General features: G+C 43.6%; 1 protein-coding gene across 6 annotated transcripts in view; it reads left to right on the top strand.

The window, feature by feature from the left end:
• The window catches only part of MYOCD (myocardin), a 249,407-nt gene that overhangs the window by 173,072 nt on the left and 61,623 nt on the right, over positions 1-14,712 (top strand). Inside the window, exon 1 of one of the 6 annotated variants that reach the window (XM_059907683.1) lies at positions 14,152-14,178. The exons of the other annotated variants lie outside the window; for them this stretch is intronic. Within the exon in view, the coding sequence (XP_059763666.1) occupies positions 14,157-14,178 (22 nt within the window). The 5' untranslated portion in view covers positions 14,152-14,156. Of the gene's footprint in view, positions 1-14,151; positions 14,179-14,712 lie in introns of those variants that run through there. 6 annotated transcript variants of the gene reach the window in all.

Here is a 14,712-nt window from a genome sequence, read left to right on the forward strand (position 1 = left end):
CAACAAAGAGAGAATGTTTGAAGACACTGAAATGTAATATAACATGCATGTTATATATGGTACTTTCAAAGAATAGCTAATGAAATGGAAATATGTTTTATAATCAGAAGAGGCACTATGTGCTTTCAGTGCTAGCACAGTATACCCCAGGCTTCACTTAGGATCTCAAAAGAACTTCAGTCTCTATTCCAGGACTACAGCGATGTGGAATGAAAAATTTCCCCTTAATTTGGAGAGAATTCCTTTTCCTTGCCCTCGTAAAGCACACCCTTGGTTCCAAGTTCTAATTCGCCTTTCTTACCAGTTCTCATCCAGGTATTCCCTGGATGCCTGCGTTCACCTCTTGAATGTTTGTGTAGTCATTTATCCCCGCTCACAGAATCTTAGTTTGATCACGGCAGTGACCCTGTGAAATGGGTCTAATGATACCTTCCTCACAGGGGTGGGAAAATGAGGTTCCAAAAGGGCTCGTGACCCACTGAAATTCACACGCAGAAACATGGCGGAGCAGGGCTGAACCTGGATCTCGTGACCCCTCCCAATGAAGGGTGGACCCTGGGAGGTGAAAATCCGAGTCCCTTTCCTCCAGGACCACCCCCTGCCCCAGCACCAGCTTTCAAGGAAAGCAGGTCAAACAGCAGGTTCTGGTTCCCCAGGCCCCTCCTGCCCCACCCCCCCGCCCCGGGGTGGCATGCTGTCCACCTAATTCACTCGTGGCTCTAGGCCATGGAACACATAAACAAGTGGGGAAAGCCTCTGGAGGAATCTTGATGCCCACATGGAGCCATTTGTCTTCTGAAATGATTGTTTGAAATTGTTTATGTCAGTTGCCGAGTTTCTGTTCCACGCTTCAGGGACCTATTTGTGACGGAGGAAAAAATTTCCCTGCAGCCGAGTGGTCAGGGCTCAGCGGGCAGTTCTGGTGACAGCGTGGCCTGACGCTGGCTGGCCCTCCCCACGCGGGGATGGCTCTGGGGAGACGCACCGCAGTCCCAGTAGAGCACCCCAGGAATGATTGGGTGCTCCCTGTTTGCTGGGCGCTGCTCCTAGTGCCTCACGTGTACGAACTGAATCCTCACAGCAGTCCTGTGGGGTGGTACCCTGGGTCCCCCTCCGTCCCCCCACATTCACAGATGGAGAAACTGGAGAACCCAGCCCCGAAGGACGTTTCACAAGACTCCACGACTAGTAAATGGAAAAGCTAGGACTTGAACGTATGCCCCCCTGGCTTCAGAGCCTACGTCTGCAACTCCTACTCTGTACTGCTTCTCACAGGCACCTGGGCTGGCCAGAGCTGGCTTTCTCATCCCGTCCTCCCCGAGAGCAGGCAAATTGCACCTTCTGTCCCCTTGGTGGCATCGTCAGCCCCACGGCACGTCCGCTCGAGGCCTGCGTTCCTCCTGCCTGTAGTGTCCTGAGATGTTGTAACATAAAAGCCTTCAGCTCACAAACCTGGCAGCTGGCTGCGTGAGAGAGAATTCCTTTTGAGGCATGAATTAGTCTTCTTCAACTGTTTTGACAAACTGAGAGTGTGGTGCTTAGGGAAAGGATCGCTTCGCAGTGTTTGTGTGAACAGACATCTTTCTCAAACTTGAGACTGTGCGTGAGGCTTGATCATTGAAATAACCGCGTGGTCATCCTGAGCTGGTGCTCTTTGGATGTGAATATTCCCCTGGTTTTTACCCAACACGTGCCCAACGCTGGAAGCTGGCCTGAATTCGTGTGTCTCAATCTCCTTGAAGGAAGCGCAGTTGGGACATCTCGTGAGATCAAGAAAGAACAGTGGTGCCTGGTCCCAGCCTCTCCCTGCTTGTCTGCTCATCTGTGAAGACCACTAACGCCAGTCCGGCCGCCCAGGCTCCCCTTCTCCATCAGACCACAAAGGGCGCGTTAGTCACCTGATCGTCATTTTCTCTGCCTCTTCTCTGGATGCCCCCAGCGACGGATGGGTACACAGTCAGCTTCTGTCCTTCCTGGTCACTGTGACCACTTGGCTGCACACAGGGCAACGCTTGGTCAAGGGAACGGTTATTATTGGTACCTGGACTCTGAAGGCAAGGAGCAGGGCGTGCTCAGATGTCAGCAGGACACACAGAAATAATCGCTGGCTTTCAGCCTTGTTTGGGAAACACGGCCAGGCTTGGGGCAGGAACAGTGTAGACAGCCTGGCCTAAAAGACCACATTCTCTCAGTTCTCATCCCCCTGTCTCCTCTGTACTAGGCGGGTTGATGCCCGTGTACCCCAAGGAAGAAAACATCAGACCCACGAGTGACGCAAGCTGCTCCTGGGGAGGGGGTTTGTCCCAGAGTCGGAAAATGCCAGGGAAAGGAAAGAATTCTGTGAGTGGGCCACCCGTTGGGCAAGAAGAGGGCAGTTATTTCTACAATCTGTGTCCGACAACATCAGCTTCCAGCTCTGAGCGTCCCTGAAACCTCCAGTGGTGGTCCTGCTTGTTACTTGCCAGGAAATCCTCCACTGCCCTGTGCCTGACGGTGTCCTTGAAGGCAATGATGTCAAAGTCGGGGGTCGTACATGAAGGTTGATCCAGCCAAACTCAGGGTAGAGCTCAACAAAAAGAAGTTCAAGGCCAAAATTATGGACAGATACGAATGCCCCTTCTGAGGGGAGAGCTTTCAGCCGACTATTCCTCTGTCGTGTCCAGGGCTTGTGGTCTTTACCTGGCATCGGCTAGAGAGGACTCAACATTAACAACCATCCAGGATGCTTCCCATGACATGCTTAACTTGGCTTCCTGGGTCTGCCAGCATCATGCTCTGGGGTGTATGTTTTGCCACCTCTACAGACCCTAGGTCTGCACCCCTAGGAGTTTTTGACTAGTGGACCAGGATTTTAAAATAGATCTCAAAGCTTTGCTTGCTTGTGCTGGTAGCTTTCCTCCACCACCGGCTGCCCCTCTTCAATGCTAATCAGTAGGGAGCTTCTTGGTTTGCAACCAGTAGAGACTTAAATCTTGAACAAGCTTAAACAAAAAAAGAGCACTTATTATAAGCATCCTGGGCTGTCTCATGGAACTCGGCAACAGGAATGTGGTTGATACTTGGAGGAGAATGAGCTGGAATTGGGGATTGGCATACCTTCAGGCCACTCTCCCTGGCTCTCCCCATCCCTATTGGCCAGCTTCACCATTTTCCCAGTTCACGTGGTTGAAAATGGCCACTGCTGACAGCTCCCAAGTAGACAGCTCTCGCCCAGTCCAATTTCCAAAATTCCTAGGGAAAAGCCCAATCTGGCTGGGGGGATGCCCATCCTTGGGGGAAAACTGAGATCAGGAAGCGAGGCCATCCTGTGGGAACATCTTAGCTACACAAAAACCACCTCCATAGCAGATCAGAAAGGCATTTCCTTGTAAGTTCAGTGGAGAACCATTCAGAAGAGAATGAAAGGCAGGTATGACTTGCTTCTCATTTTCTCTTTTATTCCTCACTCTGCCAGGGACTTTATTGTCAGTATCTCCCCCTTTCTCATCAGGGAAGCCAAGTCTTTCGGAAATGGAATTTACCCATGCATGTGCACGGATGCACACACACAAAATGGGCTGTAGTTGAGTAGAACTAAAAGGAAGCAAATTAAGTGCCATGGGCTTAACAACTCCATTTATTTATTTGCCTAAGTTTCCTGGGAGAAAAGACCAGAAAAGCCTCTCTAATTCCCAAACGATGTGAAGCTTCCCTTTCATAATGTACCCACAACTGTAATTATTTGTTTAATGTCTTTTCCCTCCTAGGCTGTAAAATTTTCATAGGCAGAGTCCGTGGCCGCTTTATTTGCAGCTGGATCTTTAATGTCTAAAACGGTATCTAGATGTTTAGTAAGAGATCAATAAATATTGAAAGAGTGAAATGAAGGATGAATGATGTTAATACACTCACCTTACTGTCAAGTTCCCAGATGAAAGCATGGCCTCAAAGCTCCTGACAGCCCTACCAGTTTTGCTACCAATAATTATAGTAACAGCTCTTTAGTTTTTGTGGTTTTATTTCTTCTTTGCCAGTCTGATGAAAGAAATTGTCATGTAAATTTGATTCACCTGTCTCTAACTCTCTTTCTCTCTCTCTCTTTCTCTCCATCTTTAATTTATTATCAAGACATAGTGATTCTTCTTTTCCACTTGTTTCTCAAATCTTCCCTCTCCTCTCCATTCTCACCATGTCCAACTGACCTTTCTTGCTTTACCCACGGAGCCTGATAAGAGTCTTCACGCCAGCCCCATCTCCGCAATTTGTGTTAGCACGAGATTAGGTATCCTAAAATCTCAATGTTACCATATAACTCTGCTGCTCAAAAAGTGCCAGTACTGGACTTCCCAGGTGGCGCAGTGGTTCCCAGAATCCGCCTGCCAATGCAGGGGACACGGGTTCAATCCCCGGTCCGGGACGATCCCACATGCCGCGGAGCAACTAAGCCCGTGAGCCACAACTACTGAGCCTGAGCTCTAGAGCCTGCGAGCCACAACTACTGAGCCCGCGTGCCGCAACTACTGAAGCTGCGCCCCTAGAGCCCGTGCTCCACAACAAGGGAAGCCACCGCAATGAGAAGCCCACGCACCACAATGAAGAGTAGCCCCCGCTCGCTGCAACTAGAGAAAGCCCAAGCACAGAAACAAAGACCCAACGCAGCCAAAAATATATTAATTAATTAAAAAAAAAAAGTGCCAGTACTGCCATCTTTCTACAGGATAAAGTCTGAACACTTCAGCGTAGGTTTCAAGGCCTTCTGTCCATGAATCCCCACTTCCTTTTCCAGTATTATCTCTTACCACCCCACGATAGGAGTCCCTCTCCTTGAAAAGTTGGTGTTCTGGGGCACACTACGTATCTGTTGAGGGCCCAACGCAGCATTATAATGTGGGGTCCTTTGTTCAAAATGATCACAATTTCAGGCGGTGGCAGCACAGTGTTAAACTAAGCACGGGGCCCTTCTGAGCGTGGGATGCTTGTGGCACAGGTCATATATGCTCATGAAGCTGGCTCTGGCCAGGAGGTACCATGTTGATTCCACATTCCAATTTTTAGGCATGCTTTTCCCTTGATCAAGAATTCCCTTTATCAACCATCTCTCCTATAAGATTCTCCCTTGCAAATGTAAAGGTTCCATCCTTTTATCCTCGGTACCCTTCTGTGAATATGTATTCTTTAATCATGTGTTGCTTGACGCTTTATTTATCTGACTCATGTGTGGGCATCTTCTCTTCTTCATTAGATTATTCATGCCTTAAATTACTGTGTGTCATCCTCAGTATCTGGAGATGCCTCAGCCAATAGCAAGGGACTGTTAAATACTTTTTGAGAGACTGAATTGGTAGATTCATGGGGGGGGTCCTAAAAATTCTGGTGCCTTTGTAAAAATAATAGCTGTTTTGGGTCACATTTGCCTCTGGAGGTTCACTTTAAGACCCTGCATTTCACATCTGACTTCTTGGAACCCTCGATGGTGTACTGCTCTGCTATCTTGCAGTCTTTTTCCTGCACTTCGAACATAATGCTAAGAACTATTACAAGACGTATCATCATCTCATGGGGAAAACTCTTGAGATTAAGAAACATCTCAGAGGCTTGAATTTGGAAACATGCAAAGAAAGATCCTGGTCAAAGATGAAGCCAAGGGTCATGAAATGTTAACACTCTCAGTAGGAAGCCGAGGCCTGCAGAGGTGACGTATGTTTGACCGAGGTCACACAGCAGTTTCATGGGAGGAGCAGGGCCTGGTCCCCTGAACTCTCGTGTGACCTGCAGGGGACATCCGCTGTTGTATTTCAGCAGGCAGAGCTCCGGGTGATCTTCTAACCACTATTTATAAGTATTTTGCCTGTGTGCAAAGCAGAAATTCACCATAGATGCAGGTTATTATTTTTTTTTTAATACAATTCACTTTGGTTTTCTATGAGATTCTGGACTTTGGCATCTGTCATCCAATATTCAGATGATAAAAAGGATTCACATTTAGACAGAGGGCATATTGTATATGCAGGACATGAAACAAAGTATAGAGCAATGAGAATACAAGCAGTGGTACCGGCCTGACAGAACGATCGCGCTTGCGGTTGCCAAGGGATGCTGGCTGCTAGGCAGGGTACAGAGGATTGTACCAGGAGCCAAGAGCTCATTGTAATAAGGTGCTGAAGAAGCAGTGAGAGCCCACCACCAGCTGCTGATGGGAGAGGCGTCCCTCAGCTGCTGTTGCTAAGGAACCTTGGCGTGGTCCTCTGAATCGGAAGCTTTCCCGCCTCTCGCGAGGCTTTACTCCCCCCTCAAGGAGGGTTCAAAGGACCAAGTTGGGCTGGAGGAACAGGGTTCTATTGATGCAACGGTGGCACCGTTATCCACCCCTCAGACCCTCGTTCCTGGATAAAAATCACTCCATCTGTTTCTAAGCAATGTCTCCTTGGAGGTTTGAGATTTTTTAGGTCGAAATCACAAAAATAACATTTAAGTTGGAAGGGATTTAGGGACGACCCAACCCAATGATTTTTCAAACTCTACTCCACAGAGCTCTGACATTTCATGAGAGGTTTTACTTTTACTGTGCTCCCTGGTACTGCTTTTTGTTGTTGTTGTTTGTTTTGTTTTTCCTTCCATGTAGGATTTCAGCTTGGAAAAAAAAAAAGTTTCCAGTTTTTTTTATTTTGTTTTTTTCAAGTTTGAGAGCACCTAATTCTAACTTAATCTGTCCTGTCCTTCATGGGTAAGGAGGCTGGAGCCCAGAGAGATGACCTTTTTGTATTATTATTTTGAAGTGTTGTTGGAAGAAGACCTTTGGGTTCGCTCAGCAAAATTGGGGGATTGATTTTCACCTTACCTCGTAGTCAAAGCAGAGCCATTGTTGGACTGGAATTTGTGCAACATTAGGAGAAAGACGATTCTCTAGATGATGAATATGTGGTTGGTTTAGTGAGTACATGTCTTCTGTTTATCATTTACCTTCTCTGAGGTGCTTTTTCATTTATTCCCTCCCACAGAAATGACTCACTCAATGTAAAATAAACACAAATTAGTTTATGACTTTGGTTACGTTTAAATACAAATTATAATTCAGAAACAGTATCTTGTTAGACCATGCATTCTGGGGTTCCTTTAGAGCAGGGGTCCCCAGTACCCGGGCCGCAGACTGGTACCGGTGCACGGCCTGTTAGGACCCGGGCCGCACAGTAGGATGTGAGTGGTGGGCGAGCGAGCGAAGCTTCACTTGCCGCTTGCCATCGCTCGCATTGCCACCTGAACCATCCCTCACCCCCTGTCCGTGGAAAAAGTGTCTTCCGCGAAACTGGTCCCTGGTGCCAAAAAGGTTGGGGACCACCGCCTTAGAAAATGTGACCATTCTCAGAGGCCGTAGAGGTGATGGCAAGTGAGCTGCATAGAGACCGCAGGCGAAACGAGGCTGAGAGAAATTTGTTTAGGAAAAATGGAGGATTTGGTAGGAAAAAAAGAGAACAGTTGAGTAGAGGGAGGGTAGAACAGAAAACCAATCAAGTATGAATAATATGATGGTCTTAGGAAGGCAGTGTCTCCATGGCAACACGGGAGGTGTGATGGGTAAGGATGATACTCATCACAGTGGTGGTTTATTTAAATGGACCAAATAGAAGCTTAGCACACAGATCCCAGCAACTTCTTTGTAGGATACAACTTCATGGGCCCATGTCATATTCTAGATAAAAAGTAATAAACAGGAATTCACAACTGCCGAAGAGTCGGGAAACACCAAGACACCTAGTGTTATTGTTTAGGGGAAAAGGCAGCTGTTCTCCACCATCAGTGGTTGGAGGAAAGATATCTGGGTTTCACTTGGACCTGCCAGCTTTGTCAATACAGCCCAAACTGAAGTATGAATGGGTGATAATCCAGCTTATTGGATAGGTATAGATGGCTCCCATGAAGAATTCTGGTCCCCATTTTGCTGCTTCCAAATTATCTAAGACATGGAGCAAAGAGCCAGATTCATTCTGTAATTCTTACAGTGTGTAAGTGTAAAGGCAGGTTTTTTTCCTTTTCTCTTTTTTTCTCTTTCTTTCCCCTCCCTTCCTCCCGCCCTCCCTCCCTCCCTTCCTTCCATCCTTCCCCTCTCCCTCCGCCTCATTCAGAATTAGAATCACCTCCACGCTGGGCCCAGGGAGGCAGCTCATGATCTGAGTGGAAGCCTTACAAATCCGTAGTTGTACCAAGACACTAGGCCCATCTCTGGTTTCCTTCCTGGAGCAGAAACTCACCCTTGATATAACCCATCTTTTATTTTCCAATACATACATATGAACTAATAGCCTTCACTGGAATATTCATACACACACAAATATTCTTCTTACAGTGAAAACTAAACGAAACCTTTTTCCTACTGTCTTTCTTTTTGTTACTTCCTCTTTTTACCTTTATCCCATGCTTGCTTTCTCTTCTTTTGTCTGCTCCCTTTTTCCCTAAAATCCTCAGTACATTCAGAACTGATTCAGACTCAGATTTCATCGGATTAAACTTTTCCTACCTGTCGTATATAAACATTTCCATGAATACATGGCACTATCTTAACTTGATATGTCACCTCTGTTGCTGGTGTCAATAGAAGTTACTTTCTACCGTTTGGTCCCTTGAAACCTTGTAATTACTTAGAAATCATTCTGAGGGCTTGGTTTTGATCATCTAAACAAGGATTGTGTAACTGGAGGGCTGAGGGTATTTCAGATTAGACTCCCACACCGTACAAAATGTATATTTAAGTCAAGGATAAACCCAGCCTGCCAACAAACAAAACAAAGTATCGAGGTCAGAAAATAAAGAAAGGGTAGAAACGGATTCAAGGGTATAGAAGTATATATATAAGTATTATATGATAGAATCTATATCTAAAATCCATTTAATTAGAAATTAATTATGTTAGAATAATTAGTTAACAATTTGAAAAAATAATGAAAGCCTTTTTTAATACTATATACTAAAATTAATTCCAGGTGCATTGCAAAGTCAGATACAAAAACCAAAACCATAAAAATATAAGAACATTTAAGTGAATATATAATCTGGAGATGGAGATTTTTCTAAGTATACACCAAAGATACAAATCATAAAAGAGTTTTTAAAAGGACTGCATATAGAAGTGTTAAATGCCAAAAAATCATCACAAACAAAATTGATTGGAAACAAAAAACCAGGGGAAATTTACAACATATATGACTATGTTTAATGTGCTTCAGGTATAAATAGCTCTCCCAAACCTATAAGAAAATATAATCCCAATGGAAAACTTTGCAAAGAATATTATCAGGCCACTCACAAAAGAAAAGATACTAATAATCAACAAATCTATGAAAATGTGTCTGACTAATTAGAAAGAATAACGGATACCATCATTACTTGTCAAATTAGCAAAGCTTTTCTCCTCTTTAATAACACTGTTAATAAGGGTGTAGTGAAATGCAAACCCTCCCAAAGTCCCAGTAGGAGTACAAAGTGATACCTCATTTCTGGAAAAAAAAATTAAATGTATAATAAAAGGGGGTTTGTTAAACAGTTAGTAAAACATGACAAAACACTATGTGGCCATTAAAAATGAGAGTCTACATATACACACCCACACAAAAAGTGACAATATATTACCAGTGAAAAAGCAAGGCACAAAGCAGTATAAAAACATGGTCTCATTTCTTCGCATAATATATTTGCTTATTTCTATTTCTCAAACCTACTTTTTTCCTCAGAATTTCCTGGAATGTTTGTTAAAATATACTTCCAATATACACCAAAACTATTGGACTGTAGTCTCCAAGGAAAGATCCCAAAGAAATGTTTTTTTCCAGGTCCCAGGTGACTCTTGATATAAGATAAATTGGGAAAATCCTGATCTAAGCTAATCTAATCTCTTCTGTTGCTTTATATTAATCTGAGATCCAGAGAGATTCTGGGACCAGTCTAAAGGAACAACTACGTAGGAGCAGAGGGGGTTCTAGAATTACATGTGCTGTATTCCAGATAAGTGATCCCTTTTTAGGGCACCAAGCTTATTCAGACCGATATTATTAAATCAAATTCCCATCAGCCTCCTTCTATTTTGGTCAGACAGGTAACAGAACTTCTCTTCAACTCCTCTGTTTCACATTCAGTAATGATCTTTCTTTGTTGATGGCAAATGGAAAGTTTTCCATTTCCACTGTTCCCTAGCAATGTGACATTTTCAAACAGTAGCACAAAACTCTTTAAATAGAAAAGATCCATTTCTACTCTATCGTGACTCAGTAACAGACCCAGGATTCTTCTCAAACTTTCCTAAAAATGTCATCTTTGGGCTGGACTCAAGAGGAACATTTCAGCCAAGGAGACGCATTTTCCACTCTGTCAGGAATGAGCAAGCATGGGGTTGGAACATAAAGTGTTTTGCAATCCTCAGAAAAGCAATACTTCTCACCAAAACCATGGCAACAACTCTGTGTGATGCCGTCAGAGTCTGGGATCATTCAGGAGCCTCATCCTAACTGGAGACTCCGCTGAGCCCATCACCTGTGTTGGCGAGAATGGTACTCTACATGACTGTTGCTATGGAAACACTACGGACAGTAGTGCTGAGCTGAGGGTCCCTTACGTTGGGTTACCGAAGAGGCAGGGAGCGTAAAACATGCCTCGTTTTCTAGTGGCTCCTGATTCTTCATTTGAAAGGAACCCTTCCAATGGAAGAAATACATTAAAACATAAGGTTTTAACATGGCAGAAGTTACCATTTTATCATCCAAATGGTTCCATTCGGAATTTGCACCCATGAGGCAAAACTTTAAAGTCCAAAGTCATGGGTTTGAAGTTTGCTGTCCTGGCTTCATAAGTCTGTGGCCTTGGATGAGCTATTTACACCCTCTGGGCCTTATGAGTTATAACATAGGGATCAGAATTCATACAACTACAGGATTAATGGGAGGTTTCAATGAGATGATTTATATAAAAACTTCTGTCCGAGAGACTGGCACTCTTCAATTCTACCAATGCCAGAGAGACAGGGAGAAATAGTGAACAGGAAGATGGAAGAATTGATCTGTGTTGAGTTACTGATTCAGCTTCTACTATTCACTCCTTTTTCTGTACTCTGCCTTTCCCACTTCACTCTCCGTACTGTATCATCTCTGTATCTCTGGTCCCTTCTTCCTACAAATCCCTCCTTTACAATTTGCATCACCTGCCCCCAGCAACTGCTAGCCCTGAACTTGGCCAGTATTTAAAGGCAGCAATGACTTTTTAAAACGTATACTTTAGTGCTCCCACTACAAGTTAAAGCTCCTTCTCTTCAAATTCTGTAAGCAGAACCCAGCAGTTGGGCTTTCTCCTGAAGCAGCTATTAGCAGTATAAAACAGAAAGGTATTTGACAGCCTTGTATAGTTTAGAAAGTGGTTAACTCGTTAACTCCATCCCAATAATCCTGTGAAATTGGTTAACTCTGATTTGTTATTGACACTGTTGCTATACACAGAGGAGAAGGCTAGGACTCGTAGACAGAGTGACTTACTCAAGGTCACGCGGCTTGGTTGAATCAAAGTTGAGTCTCTGTTTTCCATTCCCACCCTTGCTCCATCATATTGCTTCCCTTTTGTGTCAGGAAAGGTCTGTCTGGGCATGTAGCGGAGGTGGTTGTCTATGTGACAAGAGAAATGTCACAGTGTCCATCAATCCCTATATTTCCCTCCTCTTTAACCTGAAACTCTTAAGAGACGTGCACAGTTGTACCTGGTCCTTCCCATCCTGACTGGCCCTGCTTCCTCTGCTGAGCACAGGCAACTGACATGTTCTGGTTGCAACCCAGTGGTGTATAGAGATATTCAGCTCCCATCATTTTTTTTTATTTATGTACTTTATTGAAGTATAGTTGATTTACAATGTTGCATTGATTTCTGCTGTACAGGCAAGTGATTCAGTTAGACATACATATACATTCTTTTTCAGATTCTTTTCCATTATGATTTATCACAGGATATTGAATCTAGTTCCCTGTGCTCTACAGTAGGACCTTGTTAATTCATTCTATATATAATAGTTTGCATCTGCTAACCCCAAACCCCCAATCCTTCTGTCCCCTACCCACCTCCCCCTTGGCAACCACAAGTCTGTTCTCTGTCTGGGAGTCTATCTCTCTTTTGTAGATGGATTCATTTGTGTCATATTTTAGATCCCACATATAAGTGATATCATATGGTATTTGTCTTTCTGACTTACTTCACTTAGTATGATAATCTCTAGGTCCATCCATGTTGCTGTAAATGGCATTATTTCATTCTTTTTTATGGCTGAATAATATTCCATTGTCTGTATATACCACATCTTTATCCATTCACCTGTCGATGGACATTTAGGTTGTTTCCATGTCTTGGCTGTTGCAAATAGTACTTCTAGCTCCCATTTCTTGGGTTGGGTACCCAGTCTCAGCCCCAGCTGCATGCAGGGAACCTAGTCCTGGTCCTGCACTGTACTTGATCCAGAGGTTTCTATATATTGTTTAATAATCTTAAACAGGGTGATGCCTCCCTGCCTGGATAGGGTTCACACTTGTGATTATAGAGTATTAAAGGGACATATTCCTCCTGCTTCTGGGGAGGTAGGTTCTTGGGGTGATGATGGAACTTGCTACTCACATCCTGAAATTCATTTTGGGGGAAAAGCAGGCTAGAGTAGTCAAGACACATTTATAAAAGAAGAGTGATGTAAGATCCTCCCTATCAGGCATGAAAATCTATCATAAATCTAGAATAGTTCAAATAGTGTAGTACGGGGGCAAGAAAAGCCCCAGACAGATGAGAAAATCAGAATTGAGAGCCCAGAACTTATGAATAAAGAAGCAACTTGATTAGAACAAATACCTGTGTTTGTACCAAGAAAACCAAATTGGACTAATTGTCAGTCTTGAAGAGAATTTAATATAGTAGAGCTGATATTTTTATGATTAGATAAAAATCACTAATGTAAATATTGTGTAGTAAAGAACAGCAAGTACTGAGGATTCCTTTTTGTTTTAACCTTAATATTTTCTCAAATCTTCTTATTGGTTCCTAGGCAAGTTATGGAAATTTCTAGAATGATATAAATATTGCCTAACGACTATTGTGTAATTGGTCACAATAATTATCACGTTTTATTTTAACATTCAGGGGAAATATCCCATTGGTTTTTATTGTCTCTTTTTGTCCTTAAGTATAACATTGTAATGATTTTGATTTTTTTAATAAAGAAACTTAATTTAAAAAAAAAAAAAGCAACCTGGGTGCAAACATGTGACTCTTAATTCTGGCAACGATGCCCAAACGAACACAAAAGTAGAGAAAAACAATTGCTTTGTTTCTGAAAGCTAAGACAGGCTGACACCCAAATGCCAGAACCGTAAGGGAACATATTGGGATGACATGGAAAAGACACCAAGAACTCGCTCCCTTTCACCTCCCAAAGATAACCATATGGCCTCAGAGGGAGCACAGAGGAAGCTGCATGGATACCCGTAATTTGTAGGTGGTTGGAACTGGGAGTGGGGGAAGGCTTGGGCTGAAAAGCAACTCTCTGCTCAGAGTATTTTTAGCTACAGTGGAGCAGTGGAGATTTGCCAAGAGCTCTGGGGACACAAATGGCCACAGCAGGCTGAAAGCAGGGAGGGCAGTGCTGGTCAGTAAAGCACAGAGAGACAAGGATGGAGGCCAGACAACAGCTGAGGACAGCTGTGCCCAGACGGAAAGGCCAGTAGTGGCACGGTTTCTGCCCCAGTATCGGGGGTCTCCCACATTCAGCAGGAAGCAGGCATGGAAAGGGATGTGGTCATTCAGTCTCCACCTCTATAGCATCGGAGCTTTGCCAAACCTGGAGAAGAAGCCTCCCAGGGACAAATGCCACTGCCAAGATCATCCTGACCTTGGCTGTCTGGCCTCTCCCTGTAGGCTTGGAGCACTGAACTGGCAACCAGGCCACCGGCTTCACTGGAGAGAAGGCTTACAGCAGCTTCCGAGTGATAAGAGCAGCAAAGCCAAGGGTGCTGGACAACTCTGCCATGCTTTACTTAGCGAGTGAGAAGAACATCAGAATAACCCCTCAAGAGAGCTCTTTGCTTTATGGACCAACAGCCTGCAAACAATTCCACTTCTAAGAGTGTATCCCAAAGTAATAGCTTGAGGATGTGGCCCCAAATTAACTACAAAGAATGTGTGCTTCTGTTTTACATGGTAAGATATGGCAAACAAACTCATTATTCAATAACAGGCATTTCGTTCAGTCACTTACGGAATAATCAGAAAATGAAATACTATGCAGCTTATAAAATTGTCTCTTTTGAAGGGTATTCAGTGGCATAGGAATATATTTGTGATACATTACTAAAAAGAGCAGCTAATGAAGGAAAACTTACTATATGATCCCACATAAACATATAGGAAAAAGGACCTCAAGTACATGAATCAAATATTAATAATAGTTATCTCTAGTTCAGGGATGAGTATTTTTTTTCCGGGAAGCCTTTCTGCATCTTGCAGTGTTTCTACATTGAGTTCATATTGCTTTTGCTATCCACCCTTTATCCCTCTATGTTACATTCTAAGAGAATGGCTCAAACTTACAGTTTACTGATTTATTTTTAACTGTATTCATTCAGCCATCCACTTGAGTGTGTTTATTTTAATGAACTAAGTTATACTTTGACCTTTGGTTTATTTTTTAATTTTATTTTTTTGATTGTAGTAAAACACACATGAAATTTACAT

The sequence above is a fragment of the Balaenoptera ricei genome, chromosome 20 (assembly GCF_028023285.1).
Source record: "Balaenoptera ricei isolate mBalRic1 chromosome 20, mBalRic1.hap2, whole genome shotgun sequence".
NCBI lineage: Eukaryota > Metazoa > Chordata > Mammalia > Artiodactyla > Balaenopteridae > Balaenoptera > Balaenoptera ricei.